The sequence below is a fragment of the Hypanus sabinus genome, chromosome 2 (genome assembly GCF_030144855.1).
Source record: "Hypanus sabinus isolate sHypSab1 chromosome 2, sHypSab1.hap1, whole genome shotgun sequence".
Classification (NCBI taxonomy): Eukaryota; Metazoa; Chordata; class Chondrichthyes; order Myliobatiformes; family Dasyatidae; genus Hypanus; species Hypanus sabinus.
The window spans coordinates 56742969-56768216 of NC_082707.1; the positions used below are offsets into that span (position 1 = coordinate 56742969).

Below are 25248 nucleotides of genomic sequence, written 5' to 3' on the forward strand. Positions count from 1 at the left end.
ATTAGTTAGCCTATGTGCTGACTACCAGATCATTATAGTTAACCTATAATAATCTGGGGGTCAACATTGCATATCCAAACATAGAAAAGAAAATTCTAATAACAAGTCTTACTAGAGGCCTGGGTTTTCATCTTCATTATCTGTTATACAGCCACTTACTGCTACAATTCCTAACAATAGTAACTTCTTGGATTATATTAAATAAGTTCAACTGAACCATTTTTTCCTACCAGCATCACAATAATTTTTATTTTCCCATTTCTATCTTATTTTTTGAAGAACTTTCTCAAAATAAATGTTAAATAATCAAAACAGCATAGTGCACATAAAGTTCAATGCTTGAAGTAAATAAAGCATCAGGGTTATTGATCTAGAATCTAATGGTGATTGAAACTTTTGATTAAAACCCCTGTATGCTTTTTTTTTATTTCACTGTATAATGTTCAGGGAAAAAAATCCAATGCTCACATCGTCCTGAGAAAATGGTCAGACTAATACATAATCAGGATCAGATGTGGTAGCCAGGAGTATGACAAAGTACTCAATTCAAACACAAAGAACTTCTTCTCAGTTTCTCAGTACTGAGCTGAAATACTCAACATTAATGTAGTCCACATGGGACAGGATGTTGTTTTCAGTTCCTTTCTTTCTTTTCAATTTTGTTTGCCAAAATTATGATAGTTGTGCCAGCAGCTTCTTAGAATGATAAAAAATTGGATTGCACTTGTAATCTTGATCCCAAATATTTGATATTTCTGGTCCTCCTTGAGAAAGGGATTAGATCTTTTTCACAAAGTGTGATAAATACCTTATTTATTTACATACTATTTTTAAAAAAATACAGGGTAAGGTTACAACAATGCTTGCCAGGAATTCACTCGAGAAATGCCAGCCAGCTGCTGTCAGTGCAATGTGGACATCCACACCAGCAAGTTGCAGTGTAGAGGTACAGAATGATATGTAGGTCATTTGACACATCTGACCTCCTCCTCCACCATTAGTATCCACCAGTCTCCATGACTTTCTGAACTGAAGGGGGAAATACACTTTGCATCTGGCCCTGTAACTTTATGCAGCCATAAAATAGCATATTTAGTTCAGAGGGTTGCTGATATTCACTGAAAGGGTAAGTGAAACTTGGTGATTTTTAAAAATTATAATTAGGATTAATTATTCTAATTTTATAGAAGTTGAACATGATTAAACTCATCCACACCTTGAAGGTGCAGTTGGACTCAAGTGTCAAACTCCGTGTTTCACTGGTATCAGAGGTAATATTGTGACTCTTCCCAAATGGAACCACAGTGAAAGCATCTTCTCTGCCAGACAAAATAACATCAACAAGAGAAGGTACATATGTTTGGGAGTAGACTCCTCTGAATTGACACCTGGCAATTTGACAAAAAGAGGAACAAGGCCTTCACTGGTCTCTAAATTCCTATTGAACTTAATAATAAAAAGTAATCTGGGCTTCCAGTTCAAGAAGTTCCAAGTCCTGCATCCCTCAGTCTCAAAGTCAAAGTAATTTTATTGTCAGATACACAAGTACATGTAACGCTCTTACACCTTTTCTTTGTGGTATTCTCCACAAGTGTGAATTGTTCAGTCTCTATCTGTATGCAGAAAGCAGAAGCACATCCTGGTGGTCAGACTGCTGAAGGCACACTTGATGGTGTAGCTGTGGTCAAATGTACAAACAAGCTGGATGAACTCAGCAGTTCGGGCAGCATCTGTTGAAATGAGCAGTCAACGTTTCAGGCAGAGACCCTTTGTCAGGACTGAAGGAGGAGGGGGCAGGGGCCCTATAAAGAAGGTGGGGGGAGGGTGGAAAACCAATCAGAGGAAAGATCAAGGGGTGGGGGAGGGGAAGCAGGGAGGGGACAGGCAGGAGAGGTGAAAAAGGAATGTAAGGGGAAAGCACTATGGGTAGTAGAAGAAGGCAGAATCATGAGAGAGGTGATAGGCAGTTGGAAGAGGAGGGAGAGTGAAAGTGGGATGGTGGAAGGAAGAGGGAGGGAATTACTGGAAGTTGGAGAATTCGATGATCATACCAAGGGGCTGGAGACTACCCAGATGGTATATGAGGTGTTGCTCCTCCAACCTGAGTTTGGCCTCATCATGGCAGTAGAGGAGGCCATGTATGGACATATCCGAATGGAAATGTGAAACAGAGTTGAAGTGGGTGGCAATGGGAAGATCCTGTCTGTTGTGGTCAAATGTACTGGGTCTTCTATTGTTACTGGTGACATGCTAGTAGTTGTTTAGCAGATGCTTCTTTAAGCTAGCCTGGAGAAGTCTTCTGCCATAATCAGGCATGGCATCAGTGTGTGCTGTTCATGCCTATTAATTACAGCAGTCAGTTCCTCCAGTGCCAGCCTAACATCTGTTTGGGGGTGCTGGGTAGGAGAGGAGAGAATATAGAATACAACTGCAGTAATGGTAGAGAACTTTCATGGTGGATAATAATGTTGGCAGTTGCCTTCGAGATGTTCCAGGTCAGGGGAGTAAAATTGAGACTGAACCACCACATCCACAGGCCATGACAAGTTAATCAAGGAGTAAATACTGTCACCTATATCTTTACCTGATGCCACTGCCTGGTCCATGTAGTGGATGGTGAAACCCTTGGGATGGAGTGCCATATCCACAAAGCTGAGTACACTGTAGTCTCTCATGTCTCTCTGATACAGCAGTCTTTCTCCGAGGTCTTGTACTTCTTCACTACATGTTATACTCCAGTGAACTAAATGCACCTTCCTAGGATCAAGTTGCACATCCTAGAAAGAAGAAAAAGGAAACAAAAGAGGAGGATGATTTAAGTGCTATGGAAACGTAAGCGTATGGAGGAATATGGGCCAGGTGCAGGTCAGTGAGACTAGGCAGAAAAATGATTTGGCACAGTCAAGAAGGGTCAAAAGGCCTGTTTCTGTGCTGCAATGTTCTATGGTTCTATGTAAGAGGATAAATGAGACCTAATTTCTCGAGATATTGGTAAATTCAAGAGGTAGTCACAAGAAAGCAGAAAAAAAGGAAGACAAAACATTGAAATGGGAGAAGATATAGAGAAAAATGTGAGTGAGAAAGAGAAAGGCGTGAAAGAGAGCATGAACATGAGTGAGATTCGGACCACAACCGCAATAGAGATCATGAGAGGACCAAGGATAGGGAAAGGGAGTGCAACCAAGCAAGGAAGCAAGAGCAGGATGAAGAGTGAGAAAGAAGCCAGGACCTGGAGAGAAGCAGGGATCTAAGTAAGTCCAGAGAGAAAAGAAGAAAAAAGAGCTGCCTCTTGCAATCTTAGAGTCAACTAAAAACCACACAGGAGGCCCCAGAACCTGAGATTATTTCACAGTCACAAGATTGAGCTTATAGCTAAGCAGGAAGGAGTGTTGTGTGTTTAATATTTGAGTAATATTGTAAATTTGTTGATTAAACATTTTTTGTTTACATAATGTGTTACATATCCTGTAACTGGATAACTTACTAGCAAAGATAGAGAAGTCCGTTGAAGTCTGATGTCACTATTTTCAAACATTTTTATTTATAAAGGGACACAAAAGTAAGGTTAATACAAACATTCAGATAGTGCACATCTTCAATACTCAATCTAAAGTGCGGGTATAGTAATAATCATCATTAAGCAGTGAGCTCTACTGTTGTCTAGGGGTTAATAGATTGTCCGTTGGAAATATAAAAGTCACTCAGAAGTCTGCAAGCCTCAGCCTTTTGAGAATCGCTGGGTTTCATGTGGGGCGACCGAGAGAGAGAGAGATTGGGGAGAAGAGAAAGAACTTGCCGAGTCTTGATGAAGCTTCTGTGAAATCGGGGAAGTGTTGGTTCCTTCTCCCCGATGTTAGTTAAAAGCGGTTTCCTGTGATTCCAGCCACAAATTCCAATCCCGGAATCTAACGCACGTGGCTTCCTTCAGAATGGCTTCCCTCTGCTGTGGGACCACCCTCTCGTGTCTTCTTGCTGCGTCTGAAGGGGCTGTCCCCCTGAGACTCTCCTTTATACTTCCTCACGGGGTCGCAGGTGTCAATCAGGTTGGGATGATGCAATCTCTCTCTCAACTAGCCCACCTTGCCCGAGGGCTTTTCACGTGGTCTCCATGAGACAATGGTCGCTGTCGTCTTATTCTGCATCCCGGGTGGGACGTGCAATTCGGCACATTTCTCTCTCTCTCTCTCTCTCTCTCTCCTACTGGGTCTACTGACCTCCCCCCCCCGGACGGGTGCTCTTGCGATTCTCACAAAGGAGGGGGCTGGGATCATAACAAATGCATTGTGGGTTATCTGTAAAAGTAAGTAAATGGCATACATGCGCACCTCACTTAAAGTGAAAACAAAACTAAGACCTATTCTCCTGAGCTCCTGTCTTTGCTTTCAATTAGTTCATGTTTTGGAGTTATAAAACTTAACAATCTGCTCGTAGATCAATTAAACAGGTAAATAAGAACAGGAGAGTGGAGGAGGAAACTATGCTGAAATTGTTGTACAACATATTGTGGTTGTTGCAAACCAGAATAGGAAAGAATGCTGAAAATATTTAACAGGTCAGACTAACAGAAAAAAATTTCAGTTAATGGGTCATGTTTTGTCACATTTGGCCAGAAGTCTGTAAGGTGCCAGACAGAAGCTGAGGCACTGTATTTAAAACTTACATTGAATATTGTTAGAACTATACAAGGACAAAGATCGGTCAGAGTGGGATGGAAAATTTAAAGTGATGGGAAATTGGAAGCTGATAGTCACCCTGCAAACTTAATGGAGGTCTTCTACAATATGGTCATTTCATCTTTTGATTTCTGCAGTATAAAGAAGACCACATTGTAAGCATTGGATACTGTATAAAATGGAGAATACAAGTGAGTCACTGCTTCACATGGAAGGAATGTTCAAGTCCGGGGATAGTGGGAAGGAAAGAGGTGAAAGGACAAGAATTGAAAATTTCTTGTTGTATAGCTCAATTTTGTGACGAAATGGTCATGTCTCACAGACTAACTCAAGATGATAGTTCATCAAATAGGATGTGAAAAATGGGCAATAAATTAGTCCAAGTCTGCAAGAAGAGAGATATTAGGAATATGATTCAATGGAATTTAAGCGTTTACAAAATACAAATAATCAAAACTGTTAACATTCTGAGGAGTAACAAAGCCATTGGATAGAGTGAGCAATATAACATTTCTGTATCAGTAAGGAAAGCAATCATAAATGGTAAATGGTAAATTGATAATATGTATTTCCATTTAATATAATAGGTATTGGCTTATTGTGTTAGGATGGGTCTGATGGAGTGACCTAATGGTCCTAGGACTGCAATATTGACTGTATATCTTACAGCTCAGGACATAACTTACTGCTGAGTAATACACACAAAATGCTGGAGGAACTCAGCAGATCAGGCAACGTCTATGAAAATGAATAAACAGTCAATGTTTTGAGCTGAGACCCTTCTTCAGGATTGGAAAAGAAGGGGGAAGACACCGGAATAAAAAGGGGAGGGGAAGAGCAATAGCTTAAAGGTGATAGATGAAGCCAGATGGGTGGGAAATGTAAAGGACTGAAGAAGAAGGAATCTGTTAGAAGAGAGCGGACCATGGGTGAAAAGGAAGAGGAGGGGAACCAGTGATCTGCAGAATCTCTTGTATTAACTTACTGCTGATCACATTAGTACATTGTTATACTAGAATGTGGTCGATTGATAGAAAGACCTTTAAACAACAAATAACTCCATCCACTTCAGCTAAAGGAAAAGGTGCAACAACTGAACCACAGCTAAATGCATTTATTATTAAATGGTAGTTTCTTTCTATTAACAGGACTTTTTTTTACTGTAAATGATTACTATAAATGTTTCTATAAACTATGCCAAGTCTTTAACGAGACACCTGATAATGATTCCATTTTCACACTGCTATCAGTCGCAGTGTGCCTTCTCACTCTTAACAGCAAATCTTTCTCACTGTCTTTCAAGATTGTTTTGAATCTTCATCTGCTTTGTTGATTTGGTTTCTGTTTTGATTGCTTAAAGAATGCTGGACATTTCAATATAGCAGCAATATGCAAATTCCCCAATGAAGCATCCGGTGAAGTCTCAACTTCAACTTGTGTCACTTTGACTTGTTGCATGTAATTTGGGGAAAGTTCATCAGGTGCCACATTTCGAAGTAAATACACTCCAATGAACTGGGTGCTGTACTTGGATGGAGTGCTAGTGTGCAATACCTATACCAGCTTCTTCTCTGCAATCTATCGATACCTCCTTGAAACAGCCATTTAGTCTACAAGTATGTATCCTGAAAATTAGAGGTTTGGGGCATACCAGATTCTCCCTTGCACCATCATGAAACAAACCATCAACCAACTTAGAACCCAACCAGCCTACAGATCCAACGTATAATCCTCCGTAACTTCCGCCACCTCCTACGGAATCCCACCACTAGACACATCTTCCCCTCCCCCCACTCTTGGATTTCCGCAGGGATCGCTCCCTTCGCAACTCCCTTGTCCATTCATCCCCCCATCCCTCCCCACCGACCTCCCTCCAGGCACTTATCCCTGTAAACGGAAGAAGTGCTACACCTGCCCCCACACTTCTTCCCTCACCACCAACCTAGGCCCCAGACAGTCCTTTCAGGTGAGGCACCACTTCACCTGCGAGTCAACTGGGGTGATATACAGTATCCGGTGCTCTCGATGTGGCCATTTATACATTGGGAAGACCCACCGCAGACTGGAAGACCATTTCGCCGAACACCGGTGCTCAGTCCTCCAGCAGTGGCGGGATCTCCCTGTGGCCACACACTTCAATTCCAGAGAGCACTCCCACTCCAATATGTCTGTCCATGGCCTCCTCTACCGTCAAGATGAGGCCACACGCAGGTCGATGGAGCCATACCTTATCTCCCGCCTAGGTAGCCTCCTACCTGCTGGCATGAACATTCAACTCATAGACCTCTGTTGATACCCCTGCCCCCCTGCCTTAACCCATCCCTATCTATAATTTTAGTCTGGTTCTCTTTCTCTCTCTTTCCCCCCCCCCTCACTATAATCTCCCCCCAGCCCTACCTTTCTTTCTCCTTTATTTCCCATAATTCTCCACCTTTCCCCTAGCCCATTTCCCTTCAGCCTATCACTTCCCAGCTTTCTACTTCATCCCTCCCCCCACTTCTTATCCCCCCTCGACCATCCCATGTTACTAAACTCCTGATGAAGGGTTTCGGCCCGAAACGTCGTCACTGCCTCCTCCCGTAGATGCTGTCTGGCCTGCTGAGTTCTGTCAGCATTTTGTGTTTTTAGAACCATCATTTTCTTGGTTTATAATACTCAGAAGTGATATCGCTTTGACTGTGAAAACTGGATTTGTGCTGCTGTTTAGTAAGTGGATATCAATTTCATCCCATGATAAGGTGTCACATCAACAGTGGTTACTCTGGTGAAACCTGAAAAAACAAAGCACAATTGGCTGAACATTACACCAATGGACTAAATATGGATGGATGTCCTACCATGCACTGCACTACCATCATTACAGCATTACATAATAGAGCACAATGTTTAATGTAGTCATTTTTGGTATGTGCAGCTGCTTCTATTGCTGAACTGGAAAGAAAAGAACAATATTTCAAAATTACATGGACATCCCAACGTTTCAAAAGCACAAGAACACTGCAGGTGCAGGGAATCTGTAATAAACATAACATTTGAAATAGGCAGCGGGTCTGGCCTTTTGTTTTTATGTCAGATTTGTAGCAGTTGCAATTTTCGGCTTTGAAGTTCTTAGATCATTGATGTGACCTGTTAAAACTCTGTCCCTTCACAGATTTGCATGACTTGCTGAGTGTTAGCAGTATTTCCTGATCTCATTATGCTTCACACAGAACTACTACAGGAATTGCTGAGCTCCTGTCATGTGCCTTATAGAGCATGACTGTTGTTGCATTGTGCAGTTACAGTCAGGACTGCTTCATGGTATTAACTATAAACAGAACATACTGGAAGCACCCAACAGGTCAGATGCCATCTGTGGAGGCAGAAATGAAGTTCAGGTTAATGACTCTCAAACAAATTTAAGAAACAGAATTAAATTTGTTAAATTAAATTCGATTTAAGAAGCAGAAGGTAGGACGTAATGGATAGGACATAGGAGATATTTCTGATAGGGCAAGTTTGGAGTCAAATTTGTAGTTACTAGACAGGTACTGACTGTGAGAAAGTGGCTAAATGGTACACTCTCAGAACAAATAGGCCCTCTATTCTGTACAGACTGCTGACCTTAAAATAGTCATAAATCACTCATTGATTAAGATGTTAGAAAATTGCTTTTATTTACAAGACAACTCATTTCTTAGATTCTGACTAATACCTGTTTCACACACCAACCTCACTATAGATTGTCTCGTTTTACAGAGTCTGGCCCTATTTGACAGACACCCTCTGTTCCACAGATGAAAGGTTCATATCCAATACTCACCCCTTGCTTAGATGATCGATCTTACAGAGCTCTCCAATGAAGTGGCTTGCCCACAGATGTCAGAGGTTGGTGGTAGGTGGAGCATATTCTGCCCGGTCAGTGACCAGTGCTGTTCCAGAGGAATCTATTCTGGGGCCTATGCTCTTTGTGATTTTTATAAATGACTTGGATGAGAAAATGGAAGAGTAGCCAAGTAAGTATGCAGATGACATGAAGGTTGGCAATGTTGTGGATAGTGTAAGTGGTTGTTGTAGGTTACAACAGGACATTAATAGGGTGAAAAGCTGGGCTGAGAAGTGACAAATGTAGTTCAATCCAAAAAAGTGTGAAGTGATATGCTTTGGAAAACTGAAGGCAGAATACAGGGTTAATGGCAGGGCTCTTAGCAGTGTGGAGGGACAGCCAGATCTTGCGGTCTCTGTCCAGAGATCCCTCAAAGTTACTGCATATTGATAGGAAGGTTAAGAAAGTGTGTGGTGTGTTGACCTTCATTTTTCAGGGGATTGTGTTCAAGAGCCAGGAGATAATATTACAGCTCTATAAATCTTTGCTTAGCCCACACGTGAAGTATTGTGTTTAGTTCTGTTCATCTAATTGTAGGAAGAGTGGAAGCTTTAGAGAAGATGTAGAGGAAATTTATCTGGATGCTGCCTGCTGCCTGGATTAGAGAGCATATCTTATGAGGAAAGGTCAACTGAGTTAGGGCTTTTCTCTTTAGAGAGGAGGATGAGAGGTAATTTGAGAAAGGAGTGTAAGATTATAAGAGACATGGATAGAGTGGATAGCCAGCACATTTTCCCCAGGGCAGCAATGGCTAATACAAGGGGGCATAATTTTAAGGTGACTGGAGGAAAGTTAGGGAGATTGTCAGAGGCAGGTGTTTTACAGAGAGTGATGAGTGCATGGAACACACTGTTGAAGGGTGTTGGTAGAGGGACATTTAGGAATCTCTTAGATAGGTGCATGGATGAATGAAAAATAGAGGCCAATGTGGGAGAGAAACATCAGATTAAACTTAGATCAGCAAAACATCATAGGCCAAAGGGCTTGTACTCTGCTGTAATGTTCTATGTGATGTTAAATATTTCTTTACTTTTTTAACTTTTAAATAGAAACATAGAAAACCTACAGCACAATACAAGCCCTTTGGCCCACAATGCTGTGCCGAACATGTACTTACTTAGAAATTCCCTAAGTAGAAGCGCTGCCCCGTGGAACCAGAAATATGGGTTCAACTTTCATCTTGGGTGCTGTCTGTCTGGAGTTTGCAATTCTCTCTGTGACTTTGAGGGTTTCCTCTGGGTACTCTTATTTCCTCCCATATCCCAATTACACACTGTTGATAAGTTAATTGGACACCGTAGTTTGCCCCTAGTTTGTAGATCAGAGGTAGATAGGGAGAGTAATAGAAACATAGAAAACCTACAGCACAATACAGGCCCTTCGGCCCACAAAGCAGTGCCGAACATGTCCCTACCTTAGAAATAACCTAGGCTTTACCCATAGTCCTCTATTCTTCCAAGCTCGATGTAGCCATCCAGGAGTCTCTTAAAAGACCCTATCATTTCTGCTTCCACCACCACCGCCGGCAGTCTATTTCACACAGTCACCGCTCTCTGCAGAAAAAACTTACCCCTGACATCTCCTCTGTACCTACTTCCAAGCACCTTAAAACTATGCCCTCTTGTGCTAGCCATTTCAGCCCTGGGAAAAAGCCTGACTTATCCACACGATCAATGCTCCCATTATCCTGAACACCTCTATCACGTCATCTCTCATCCTCCATTGCTCCGAGGAGAAAAGGTCGAGTTCACTCAACCTATTCTCATAAGGCATGTTCCCCAATCCAGACAACATCCTTGGAAATTTCCTCTGCACCCTTTCTATAGTTTCAAACATACTTCCTGTGATGAGGTGACCAGAACTGAGCACAGTACTCCACGTGAGGCCTGACCAGAGTTCTACATAGCTGTAACGTTACCTCTCGGCTCTTAAGCTCACTCCCATGGATGATGAAGGCCAATGCACCGTACGCCTTCTTAACCACAGAGTCAACCTGTGCAGTAGCTTTGAGTGTTCTATGGATTCGGACCCCAAGATCCCTCTGATCCTCCACACTGCCAAGAGTCTTACCATTAATACTATATTCTGCCATCATATTTGACCTACCTAAATGAACCACCTCACACTTATCTGGGTTGAACTCCATCTGCCACTTCTCAGCCCAGTTTTGCATCCTATCAATGTCCCGTTGTAACCTCTGACAGCCCTCCACACTATCCACAACATCCCCAACCTTTGTGCCATCAGCAAATTTACTAACCCATCCCTCCGCTTCCTCATGCAGGTCATTTATAGAAATCACGAAGAGAAGTGGTTCCAGAACAGATCCCTGATGCACACAACTGGTCACCGACCTCCATGTAGAATATGACCTGTCTACAACCACTCTTTGCCTTCTGTGAGCAAGCCAGTTCTGGATCCACAAGACAAAGATCCCCTTGGATCCAATGCCTCCTTACTTTCTCAATAAACCTTGCATGGGGTACCTTATCAAATGCCTTACTGAAATCCATATACACTACATCTACTGCTCGACCTTCATCAATGTGTTTAGTCACATCCTCAAAAAATTCATTCAGGCTCGTAAGGCACGACCTGCCTTTGACAAAGCCATACTGACTATTCCTCATCATATTATGCCTCTCTAAATGTTCATAAATCCTGCCTCTCATGATCTTCTCCATCAACTTACCAACCACTGAAGTAAGACTCACTGGTCTATAATTTCCTGGGCTATCTCTACTCCCTTTCTTGAATAACGAACAACATCTGCAACCCTTCAATCCTCCAGAACCTCTCCCATCCCCATTGAAGATTTTAAATTGAGAAACTTTTAAACATTTCTCAATTCTTCCTAAATGTCATTGAGCACCAGTCATTTAGGAACTACGGACAAGACGTCATACAGCACAAACAAAAGGTGCCATAAGATCATCAGATATAGGAGCAGAATGAGGCCATTTGGCTCATCAAGTCTGCTCCACCATTTCATCATGGCTGATCAATTTTTCTCTCAGCCTCCATCTCCTTCCTTCTCCCCGTAGAAAAATAGAGGGCCTAGTAATTTCTAAGGTAGAGACATGTTTGGCACAACTTTGTGGGCCGAAGGACCTGTATTGTGCTGTAGGTTTTCTATGTTTCTATGTAACCCTTCACGACCTTACCAATTAAGAATCTATCAATCTCTGCATAAAGATTTGGTCTCCAAACCTGCCTGTGCAAAGAATTCCACAGATTCACCGCTCTCTGGCTAAAGAAATCCTCCTCATCTCTGTTCTAAAAGTACGTCCCTCTATTCTGAGGCTGTGTCCTCTGTTCTTAGACTCTCCCACCATAAGAAACGTCCTCTCCACATCCACTCTATCAGGCCTTTCATCATTTGATAGGATTCAATGAGGTCACCCCTCATTCTTCTGAACTGTAGAAAATACAGGCCCAGAGCCATCAAACAATCTTCATATGTCAAGCTATTCAATCGTGCAATCATTTTTGTGAACCTCCTTTGAATCCTCTTCAGTTTCAGCACATCGTTTCTAAGCTAAGGGGCCCAAAATTGCTCACAATACTCCAAGTGAGGCCTCACCAGTGCTTTTTAACATCTCAACATTAGATCCTTGCTTTTATATTCAGGTGCTCTTGAAACAAATGCTGACATCACTTTTGCTTTCCTCACCACAGACTCAACCTGCAAATTAACTTTCATGGAGTCCTGCATAAGGACTCAATTCCCTTTGTGCCTCAGTTTTTTTTGTATTTTCTCTCCATTTAGAAAATAGTCAACCCTTTCATTTCTTCTACCAAAGTGGATCACCATACACTTCCTGACACTGTATTCTATCTGCCATTTCTTTGCCCATTCTCTTAATCTGTCTAATTCCTTCTGTAGCCTTTCTACTTCCTCAAAACTCCTGCCTCTCCACCTATTTTTATATCATCTGAAAAAATTTTGCAACAAAGCCATCAATTCCATCATCCAAATCATTGATACATAATGTAAAAAGAATTGGTTGAAACACAGACCCCTATGGAACATCACTCGCACCGGCAGCCAACCAGAAAAGGCTCCCTTTATTCCAACTCTTTGCCTCCTACTAATTAGCCACTGCTTCACCCATGCTAGAATTTTTACTGTAACAAGCTTGTAGCTTCTTAAGCAGCCTCATTTGTGGCACCATGTCAAAGGTCTTCTGAAAAGCCAAATACACACCATTAACCAATTCTCCTTCAACTATCCTGCTTGTTATTTCTTCAAAGAATTCCAACAGGTTTGTCAGGCAACATTTTCCCTTGAGGAAACCATGCTGACCATTTTATCATGTGCCTCCAAGTACCCTGAGACCTCACCATCCAACTCCAACATCTTCCCAACCACTGAGGTCAGACCAACTGGCCTATAGTGTCCTCTCTCACTTCTTGAAGAGCAGAGTGCCATTTGCAATTTTTCCATTCTTCTGTAACCATTCCAGAATTTAGAGATTCTTGAAAGATCATTACCAATGCCTCCATGATCTCTTCAGCCACGTCTTTCAGAACCCTGAGCTGTAAATCATCTGGTCCAGGTGATTTACCTACCTTCAGACCTTTCAGTTTTCCAAGAACCTTCTCTTTAGTTATGGTAACCTCACACACTTCATCACCCCAACACCTGGAACTTCCACCATATTGCTAGTGTTTCTCACAGTGAAGACTCATGCAAAATACTTATTCAGTTCATCCACCATTTCGTTGTCCCCAGCATCATTTTCCAGCAGCCCAGTATCCACTCTCACCTAGATGCATACCTATTCCAGCACAATCTAGTCTATTATTCCATAGAAACTTCACAGAAGTATTATCACAAAACAATTGCTACCGAATTTCAGGTGTTAGGACAGTTTTTCACATACCTGCTCAGATTAACCCCTTCAAAGTGGAGAGCAAGCAGAAGTGGATAAGGTAGAGTTACAGATTAAGGCAAGAGGTCCCAGGAACAGATATCCATGCGGGAAGAATGCACAAGGGACACTGACTCCCTAAGTCAGCGACTCTGAGTTCAATGCCTAGAGTTCATTGCCCTGTTATCAGTGAACACTGAAGAGTGAAGCCCAAAAGTCGATTGGAAGTCCTGCAGTCAAGACACGATGACTCAAGCTGTTGGTATGTGGGTTTGCTAGTCCACGAGTCTGGAGACCCAGAGGCAGCCCGTCCTGGGTTTGAAAGCCTACCTGTGTGTGAGAGTGGGTGGGTGTCAGGGAGGAAAGGGGCTCATTTTGCTGTTGTTCTGGTGTTTTGGTTATTTCCTGTGTTGTTCTGCTGAAAGTTGTGGGCACGCTATGTTAGCACCAGAATGAGTGATGACACTTGCCACATCTCAGGACATTGCAAATTGTGTTGGTTGTTCAGGCAAACAATGCATATATGATAAATAAATGAATCTAAATCAAAGAGTACAAAGTGGCAATAGAAAGATTATGAAGGAATTTGCAGAGTTTGGATATTGAGCAGCTGAAGGAGCTGCCAAAGTTTGAGATGGACAAGTTGCTAGAAAATAAGGAGTAGAAAGAATTTGGACTGTTAGAGGACTATTAAATTAAAAGAGATTGGTAAGGCTATGAAGGAACTTTTAAAAAGACAGGAATTTTAGAAAGTAAGCAGGTTCCAGCTAATGCAATGGCACAAAAGCATAACACTATTACAGTGCCTGCAATCCAGGTTCAATTCCCACCACTGTCTGTAAGGAGTTTGTTTGCTCTCTCCATGACCACATGGGTTTCCTCCTACATTCCCATGGCCTACAGGTTAATAGGTTAATTAGTCACATGAGTGTAACTGGATGGTGTGGGCTCATTAGGCTGGAATGGCCTGTAATCATGCTGTGACTCTAAATAAATAAAATAAATTCAAGCACAGGGCAAATGGGACATAGTACAAGTTAATGTAGGAATACTATATGCATGATGTCAATTTTGCAGAAAGTACTAGTGAAAGATGGTTTGAACAGCATTGAAGTATTTGAATCCAGAGACAGTAAAAGCACATAAGAAAGTCTCACCAGAAGATGTTCCAAGGCAGAAGCAGGGGATAGTTCAACTTATTTTAAGAACATTAATTGCTGATGACAGGAACCAAATTAACACTAATATGCATTCAGTATCCACATGCTGTTGACTTGTATAATCATTAATAAATTATTAAAAACATATTAGATTGGTCGTTTTGTGCTAAATTAGAAGTCTCCGAAACCTTTAGCAAAGTCCATACAATTTAAGAAGAAAACTTATTCAGACATTTATAGCCAAATCTGTCCATCTAAGCATATTTATTATGCATTGAAACATTTCTTAGATTAGACTAATTAGTAAGTCATCAGATAAAACTATATAGAGTCTACTAGTCTTAATTAACAACTGGCATCTTTTGTAGATCTAAAATAAATCAACTAATGACCAGGAGCTGGATTCTGGTTGATAAATGCAACACCTTATGGCTATTTCCTCTGAAGAGTGGTTCATGAAATCAAACTCGTACTGATTTAATTGAATCTGGACCAGAATGTTGACAATAACCAGGGGACATTTTTGCAACATTAGTGAATTGAATACACTGTTGGAATTAGCCTGCTGAGTCATGAGAAGGGCCTTCCAGGCATCTGATGAACTCTGACTGATCTTTATAGGGATTAACTTAATTTGGCAAAATTCCATTTTTGAGCAAACAATAATTGTGTTTTTAATTGGGAAGGTCATTGACCACAAAGGTCACTGCATTGATCAGTCCAACCCCTAAGATGCTGTCCAGGTGAGACTAATATTTAGTTGCTTTGATCAATTAACTTCCTAAAAAGTATGACATTTAGCACCATACACATCTGCAATTCTGTTCATTCTCAGCCTCTAGTTCAGGAACCATTTTAATTTGGCTTTAGCTGATTCACTTGAAAAGACAAGGATATATTTAAACTCTTCCCAAAGCATTAAGTTTATATTTAAATATCATGCTCTAACTCCCACAGAACAAAATTTCTTCTACATTAGTACCTGTAAAATCACTTCTACATTTTTCAGAGTTTTCTAACTATTGAAATACCAAAATCATAGATCTAGATATAATAGTTTTTTTTATTTATCCAATGTAAAATAAAGATTCTTAAGGGCTTACTTCTTAGTTTACCATTTCCTGGATTGTGAAAATCTGCAGTGGAATAAGAGGCATGACTACTGCTACTGATTTTTGCTACTGATACCTTTGCTTTAATTTTGTTCATTCCTATCTTCACAATATTCCATTTAACTTGTAGCAGGAGGGAAGAATTATTGAAAGACTTTAAAACCACCTGCTTTTGGAGAGAAGCTGGGGTTGGCCATTCAACCCTTGTGCCCATCTATAAGATCATAGTTGAACTTTTATTTCATTGGTACTTAACTTTATTATCTTTATTTCTATAGACACTGTAAAAATTGAAAAAATTATTGACCTCTGTTTTGGATATATTCCATTAATGACCCTTCACAACCCTTCTGAGTAAAAATTACTTTGATGGACTTTCATTGAAATCCTTGTCATCTTATTCTTACCATATAACTAAGGGTTTGAAGCAGATGATTCCTTCATTGTCATAACTATAGCTAATTCAGCAACTGAAGGGGTCTGGTCAAATGTGATTCGATAGCACAGCACAGCACAGATACAGGGCATTGGTTTAGTCTGTCAAAGCAGGTATTCTCTACCTGAGTATCCTCCTGGCTTCTCACCTAAACCACCCTTATAAAGAGAAGTGTTGGCTGTTCCTTTCCTAGAAGAATTTAATGTTGTTTGACTCTATAGTGATCACCTAGTAATTATGCTTTGAAATAACCAGGTTAAGTTTTGTCATTGTCCTTTGCAACCTGATTCCAGGAATGCTACATGTCAGTAAATTGTCAGTACAATATGCGCCTGATATTTATAAGATAGTAGTGATATAAAATGTGATTGGTGTCAGTTCTTTGATTTCAATTCTATACTATCTAACCTCTACACTTCCTTATTTGAAAATTCACACCCATATTCAGATGGGTACCTTCAGTATAGAACCATAGAACATTACAGCACAGAAAAAGGCCCTTTGGCCCTTCTTGGCTGTGCCGAACCATTTTTCTGCCTTGTCCCACTGACCTGCACCTGGACCATATCCCTCCATAACCCTCTCATCCATGTACCTGTCCAAGTTTTTCTTAAATGTTAAAAGTGACCCTGCATTTACCACTTAATCTGGCAGCTCATTCCACACTCCCATCACTCTCTGTGTGAAGAAGCCCCCCCCCCATGTTCCCTTTAAACTTTTCCCCCTTCACCCTTAACCCATGTCCTCTGTTTTTTTTTTCTCCCCTCGCCTCAGTGGAAAAAGCCTGCTTGCATTTGCTGTATCTATACCCATTATAATTTTATATACCTCTATCAAATCTCCCCTCATTCTTCCGCGCTCCAGGGAATAAAGTCCTAACCTGTTCAACCTTTCTCTATAACACAGTTTTTCAAGTCCCAGCAACATCCTTGTAAACCTTCTCTGTAATCTTTCAACCTTATTAATATCCTTCCTGTAATTAGGTGACCAAAACTGTACACAATACTCCAAATTTGGCCTTACCAATGTCTTATACAACCTCACCATAACATTCCAACTCTTATACTCAATACTTTGATTTATAAAGGCCAATTTACCAAAAGCTCTCTATGACCCTATCTAACTGTGACGCCACTTTTAGGGAATTATGTATCTGTATTCCCAGATCCCTCTGTTCTATTGCACTCCTCAGTGTCTTACAATTTACCTTGTATGTTCTACCTTGGTTTGTCCTTCCAAAGTGCAATACCAGAATTTATCTAGTAATTATGCCAGAAAATCATTAAACATAGGGATATAAGTAGGATCTGGGCAATGTAGATGTCAAAACAGCTCCCAAACAATTTCACCCAAAACTGAATCTAACTCAAAAATTTAGCAGGTGAACAGCTTGTGAAAATTGCAAGACTTGAAGACAGTGTAGTGGGGACATGGTCTTGAGGGACTTAGAATTGAGAAGGTGAAAATACATCTGGCAGCACAGATGGAGATTTTTCTTGTGGGGCTATGGATAAGCAGTCTTATTTCCTCTGATCCCATAGTACAGAGACTAACACTTGCTTTATATGGCCTATATATTTGTCAGCTCATTAGTCAACACCTTAGTAAAGTAACGGTTTAACTTATAGCTATGAATGAAATTTCTGTCAATTTTGTATAACACCCACTAATTTTTCCACTATAACAAAACCGTTCCATTTTAATTGCCTTTCTGCCTAATTTTCATTAAGCAATGTTTCTCCACCTGCTGCTCAATCCAAAACTAAAATTACAAATATGAAGATTTGATAGTGTGAGCAGTTTCTGATTTGGTAAAATGTATGTATTTCCATTCTAGTGGTTTCTCAGGACCATAACACACATATCCAGGTCATGACATCCTTGATTTACATAGGAGTAATCTTTTGGAATTCTTGTTACATCCTTCCATTCTGTTATATCAAGTGACGCAAAGCATTTTATACATTTTTAGTGTGGAGTGTTCATATGACTCTTATTCTTTGTTTGGATATTTAGTCAGAAATCTTTCTATTAATTGTTCTATGCTTTGGTATAAACATGCAAAAAATAAAGGGATAGTTTAATTTCTGACATGAATATTCTTGAAAGAAAGAACTTTGTGTCCTTTGATTAGCCATTTCCTTCTGTGGTTATAAATGTTCAGTTAAACTTATTAATGTTTCTTTTGCAAAGTGTTTATGTTGATGTACTTGACCAGTTTGGATGATCAGTGAGCGAATTTTGGCTATATGTTTAAACAACAAGTGAGTTGTTCATAACAAGTTAAAGAACAAAAAATGAAGGTCAGAAGCATAGAATAGATGATTTGGGATTCAGAGATTAGTTGCCAAAATAGGGTTGTCCTACATTGGTTAGGCTCTAATCATGCTATTGGTATCAAGCCAGATATAGGACAAAATAGTAGCTTGATAGTTCCATATCACACACAAAATTATATCCCCCAATTGTATGCCTCATACAAAGAGTGAAAATTGGGTAATTGGTCTATTACTGTCACATGCACTGAATGGAAAAACTTTGTTTTGTATGCTATCCATACAGATCATTCCAAAACGTAAGTACATTGAGGTAGTTCACAGAGAAAGTCACTAACAGAATGCAAAATGAAGTGTTACTGTTACCGATAAAGTGTAATGCAGATAGACAAATAGGTGTGAGGGCCAGGATGAGGTACCTAGATTGAAAGATTAAGAGTTCTTCATATCATGCAAGAGATTAATTCTGTATAACAGTGGAATAGAAGACATCCTTGTATCTGATGGTGTGTGTTTTCACGTCTTTCTATCTTTTGCCTGATAGAAGAGGATGGGGGTGAAGTAAGAATTACCAGGGTAGGAAGAGTCATGATTATGTTGGCTGCTTTCTAGAAACAAGAGGAAGTGCAGCTAGAGTCAGTGGAGGGGAGACTGATTTTCTTTAGGGACTGAACTGTTTCCACAGCTTTCTCCAATTTCTTGTGGTCTTTGGCAGAGCAGTTGTCATACCAAGTTGTGATACATCCAGATAAGATGTTTTTTATGGTGCTTCTATAAAACTTGATTAGGATTGATGGATTCCCTTTGCCTCCTGAGGAAATAAAGATGCTGGAGTGCTTTCTGAGCCATAGCATGTACATGATTGGACCAGGACAAGCTTTTGGTGATCTTTACACCAAAGAAATTGAGGCTGTCAATCAACTCCACTTCAACATCATTAATATATTCAGAAGCATGTGCTCTGTGTACAGTGGGGGGTGTTTGCTTCTTGTTAATGCAAGGGGGAACTTGGATTACTGGATGATGAGCTTCAGGCTCAAATATAGCAACTCTCAAAGGATCAGTACCTTTACTTTTTCAACAAGAAAGGTTTTGCTTCAGTTTAAATTATTCCACTTGAATGTAACCTTTAATTGCAAGCTATAGTTCTTCATGATCTACTATCAAGTGAATGTAAGCAGATTCTCTGATTTCTATATTTCATTTGAGCTTCCGAGAGCCATTCCTACCCAAAATGTATTAAATTAATGGGGCATCTATTAAACCATCTTTGCCAAACTGTATTACCCTCATTAAGCATCTCTCAGCTATCTGAAGATAAATTTAATTTGGAGTAAATCAAACAATGATATTAAGAAGCTACTTAAATCTATTGATCTATATTTAGAGTGAAGATGTGCATTGTCTGTAGTTTGCTGGACTTCTTAATTATAATGCCCAATGGATCAATGGAGTCCAAAACTGCTTCAGACCAACAAAATGAAGAAACTAGGATATCAGCAATGTGCAGCATCACAAATACTGAAACCTATGTACCGGTATATGCATATCCTCCTCCATTCTTACATATTTCATCAGGATATGCACTTTACATTCATTTTAAGGTTGTCAAAGTTCTTGAACCAATTTTTGAACTGTTTTACACGGTGCAGTCCAATGTACATTAAAAGTTGCAGAAAACGCAAATAGAAACTTATACAACACAGTAAAGTTCAAATTATAATCACCATAGTCAAAGTTGACATAGGACAGTGATGAATTTATTATCTGTTTTAATTGACAAGTGTATTTAATACAATTGAGATCACTGAAGATTAAGCATTTGGGAGTTATAAGTTGATTGAGGAGATTTATTTGAATTGTCCAAGCCATTACACAGACAGTGTGATTTATGTTCTACAGTACATTGTTGCTCATTAGCGCCAGCAAGGTTTTCATTTATAACTGCATTGTAGAGTTACATTAAATGTCCACAACTGTAGAACAGTCTCATAAGGATACGCTGCAATTTCTTGCCAACCAGTTACTGATAACTTTATAAGCTTCTAGATTTAGGTTCTCCATTTTGAAAATATGCACAGGTATATAAAAATAACTTGCTCGTTTAAGCTTGTGGAGCACCACATCTGGATTGCTTTATTACCTTTAGGGACAGTTCCTATTTATGTTCAGCAAATTACCTCAGCAAGCCATTATCTTCCCACTTGGGCTAAGTTACCAAAGGGTTCTGCCAAAGGGTCTCAGCCTGAAAAGGTGACTGTACTTTTTTACACAGATGCTGCCTAGCCTGCTGAGTTCTTCCAGCATTTTGTGTGTGTTGCTTGGATTTCTACGTCTGCAGATTTTCTCTTGTTTGTTACCAAGACTATTTCAGCTATAGCACACTGCAGCATACAATGGTAACATCTGAGACATTAAGGTGAGGTGTTGTACTCTAGGAGATCAAATGTAAAGGCAAAATACATTGTTATTGGCAGGACCCTTTACAGTGTTGAGATACAGAGAGATCTTTGGGTTCAAGTCCATAGCTCCCTGAAAGTAGCTTCACAGGTCAATATGTTTGTAACAAAGGCCTGTGGAATGTGTGCTTTTATAAGTCAAGGTCTTGAGTTCAAGAGTAGGGAAATTATGTTGGAGCTTTGCATAAAACTCTGATTAGGCCATATCTGGAGTATTATGTTCATTTCTGGTCATAGTGTTATGGGAAGGATGTGGAGACTTTGGATGGAGTGCCAAAGAGTTTTACCAGGATGCTACCTGGATTAGAGGGCAAATGCTACAAGGAGTTACTTTCTCAGGAGTGTCAGAGGCTGAGGAAGGACCTCAGGTAATTTTATAAAATTATGAAAGGCATAGATAGGTAGAATTGACAGTTCTTACCTACTACCCAGGCTTGAAGTATCTAATAGTGGAGGGCATGCATTTAAACTGAGATGGGAAAGGTTCAAAGGAAATGTGTGGAGCAAGTTTATATTTTTATACAAGTGGTGGGTTTCTGGAATGTTTTGTCAGCATTGTTGCTGGAGGCAGGTACGATAAAGATAGAATAAATTTAAGAGATTCATAGGTTGACACATGAATGTGCATGGATGTAGAAATATGGACCACATGCAGGCAGAAGAGAAAAGGTGTTGTTAGCTTAATTAGTTCAGCACATTTTGGGCTGAAGGGCTGATTCTTGAGCTGTAATATTCCATGTTCCAGGTTATTTAATTGTCATCTAATTCCCAGGCCTGCGTAATGTGTTTTTAGTTTCTTTGTGAATGATCAATGAAGGCCACAGGCTTCTTCCAGAAGCCGCACGAAGCCAAACATTGATATTATTAGTTGTGAATCACTTGGTCATTTTCCTGGTGATTGCTAATTGTCTCTTGAAGAAAAATCACTAGCATGATCTATAGGATGTAAAATGGGTTTTTTATGCTACTTGCAGAAAAATTGCACAAATGGGTCCTGTTTTTAAGACATTGAAATTGGTCAAGTATCTTAAAAAGTAATCTGTCAGGATGATTTATTCTGCCACATGGACCCTCTTCAAGAGTATTATAGGACCTGTGAAGTTAGAGGAGTACTTCAGTTTTTGCAAAGGGATTTACCTGTACAACTTAAGTACTTGTACTTCCACAGTGAAATTGATGTGCTTTTGTGCCCAGAAAAGCAGGCAATAATGCATAATTTCTATAGCAATGTTGTTTTAAGAACTCTGCTATATGGACTCTTTCCTAATCAATATAAACATGTGCGTTTGAAATCTTGGCCAAACTTTTGTTTACACGTGACTGGTCCTTTGGTTAGCTATATCCAGTGATGAATAAATAATTTTTTTATTATGTTAAGATGATCTGAGTTCTCCTAAAAATTAAATTTACTTATTTTGGAGAATCATATTTCTCATCAAAGATCTGTAAAACAGGATGTGAAAAGTGGTTCTCCATCCCCACAAATGAAAAGATTCTCAATCAACTATATTCCAACCTATTTCTTTCACAGAGAATTTATAGCACTAAAATAAGCCATTGGCCCAAGTAGACATAACCAACTCACTCTTATCTACATCAAGAATAATTTACAATAATAATACAATCTTTTGAACAATGTTTTCCACTAATCATTTGTTAACTTTAGTTTGGTACACTTCTATTTGTTTTCAGCAGTATGTTTTGGCTAAACAAATGATTGTTGCATTATTTATTTTGTGAAATAGTAAATTGAATTTGATGTTAAGAGCAAGTTAGTCTTGACCTTTAACACCAAGCTAATTGTCCTGTTACAGGGAACAGATGATAGTTTCACATCAAAATAGGATTGAGCAACTACAAGAAAGCTTTAGACAGAAATTAAGAAATGAAGAAAGCTGGAGAGAAAAAGTAAGGACTTTGCTAGATTTTTTCCCAACATCTGTATTGTCACAATATAAATATTTTGACATGTTTTTTCTGGTTCCCTTCTCAAATCAAAATTAAAGATTTAGCATTATTTGTCATGTGTACTTAATAAATGTAGTTATTGAATGTACTTTGTATATACATAGAAACATCAAAACAAACAATGAAATGCATTATCAGTGTCTACAACATGCAAATGTCACCGTGCTTCCAGCACCATCACAGTATGCCTATAATTTATTAATCCTAAACAATGCATCTTAAGACTGTAGGAGGAAATTAGAGTTTTCAGAGGAAACCCATGAAGAGTTTGTATAAGTTCCTTAGAGTCAGTGGTGTGAATTACGGTAACCACTAGGCTACCATACCATGTGGTCTAAGATGCTGTATCTATAATTCAACTGAATTTCTAATTTATTTCTGAGTGTAGACAACCAGCTGACCCTACTTGAGAGCAATGGGAGCATAATCAGAAGCGTCCCATTCAGGGTGTAACAACCAGCTCCGTGACACCAGATTTTTTCCATTCTTATTTTGATAGTAACCTTTACAAAAAGCTTGGCGAATTGATGTAATTCTCCTCCTGGCTGCCATCTTTTGTGTGTCACGTTCCCAAGGAGTCAGAGCTTAAAAGAAGTGAGCAAGGGCACTTGACACATTTTGCGTTCCACAATCCTGAGGAGTCATTGGATTGTGTAGATAGAGGGGTGAGAGTTTAAAAGAAATGAGTGGGGGCAACCAGTGCATTTTGCATGCCACGATCCTGAGGAGTCATCGAATTGCATGGTGAGAGAGAGAGTTTCAAGGAAGCGAGTGGAGGCATTTGGCACATTTTGGGTGCCACAGTTCCTGAGGAGACATTGGATTGCGTATAATTAGGCACTTAGCAAGGACCAATAAAATTGAGAATTGAGGCTTTGGTGAAAGAGGCAAAGGGTGTAGGTAGATTTTCTTTCTGTTATTTATTCTTTATTTCTCTCTTACTGCACATTTAGAGCAATAGGGATGCCAGATAGGATACTGGATTGCTCCTCCTGCAGAATGTGGGAGGGCAGGGAGACCTCCAGTGTCACTGACAACTATACCTGCAAGAATTATATCCAGCTACAGCTTCTTAACAGACTTTGTTAAGCAGTTGGAGCTGGAACTGGATCATTTGGGAGATGGAGGTGAGGGAAGGAGGGGATTGATAGACAGGACATCCAAGGTGCTGGACACAGGTGATAGGGTGACCATCAGGAAGGGGAAGGGGATAGGCAGCCAGTGCAGAAAACCCCAGTGGTCAATCCCCTCAGGTATATTACTTTGGATACTGTTTTGTGGGATGACCTAGCAGAGGAAAACCACAGCGGTCAGGTCTCTGGAGTCTAGCTCTATGGTCCAGAAGGGAAGAAGTTGAAGAGGCAAGCTGTGGTGACAGAGGATTCATTGATTAGGAGAACAGAAAGGAGATTCTGTGGACGAGAATGAGATTCCCGGATTGCTTGTTGCATCCTGGATGTCGGGGTCAGGGACATCTCAGATCAAGTCCACAGCATTGTTAAATGGGAGGGTGAGCAGCCAGAAGTTGTGGTCCATGACGGTACCAGTGACATGGGAGGATGGGGGACTGGGTCCTGCAAAGTGAGTTCAAGGAGTTGGGTACTAAGTTAAAGGACAGGACCCCCAGGATTGTGATCTCATGATTGCAACTTGTGCCACATACTAGTGAACCCAGAAATAGGAAGATCATACAGTTTAGCAAGTGGCTAAGGGATTGGTGCAGGAAGGAGGGTTTCAGATTTTTGGATCATTGGACTCTCATCCAGGGAAGGTTGGACCTGTACAGAAGGGATGGTTTGCACTTGAACTGGAGGGGGACTAATATCCTAGCAGGAACTTTTTCTAGTGCTGTACAGGATGGTGGGAGTTTTAAACTAGAGTTGTGGGGGGATGGGATTCAGAACACCAAAACATAAAGTGGAGTGGTTATGGAGAAAGATATTGTTAAGCCTACATGCAAGGTCAGGAATCAAAAGGCTGAGCATAATGAGACTAATGTTCAGTGCAAGGAGCACAGTAGTAAAGGTGGATGAGCTTAGGGCATGCATCAGCATGTTGAATTATGATATTGTAGCCATTAGTGAAACTTGGTTGCAGGAGGGGTAGGACTGGCAGCTCAGTGTTCTGGGGTTCCGTAGTTTTAGATGTGTTACTGCGGGAGGGATTAAAGAGGCACTGGTGGTATTACTAATGAGGGAAAATGTCATAAACATTGAAACATAGAAAATCTACAGCACAATACAGGCCCTTTGGCCCACAATGCTGTGCCGAACATGTACTTAAATGTCTTGGTGATACTCAGGACAGACTGGAGAGCTTGTCTAATGAGTCTTTATGGGTAGAACTGAGGAATGAGAAAGGAATGACCACATTAATAGGATTATATTATAGACCACCCAGCTATCTGCGGTGTTCAGAGGAGCAA

The 25248-nt window shown here is 40.2% G+C and overlaps 1 protein-coding gene across 3 annotated transcripts in view; it reads left to right on the top strand.

Moving 5' to 3' along the window:
- The window catches only part of lekr1 (leucine, glutamate and lysine rich 1), a 192189-nt gene that overhangs the window by 134497 nt on the left and 32444 nt on the right, over positions 1-25248 (top strand). For all 3 annotated transcript variants that reach the window (XM_059946508.1, XM_059946527.1, XM_059946518.1), the window contains exon 11: positions 22670-22763. In XM_059946508.1, coding sequence (XP_059802491.1) covers positions 22670-22763 — 94 coding nt within the window. The remainder of the gene's footprint in view (positions 1-22669; positions 22764-25248) is intronic.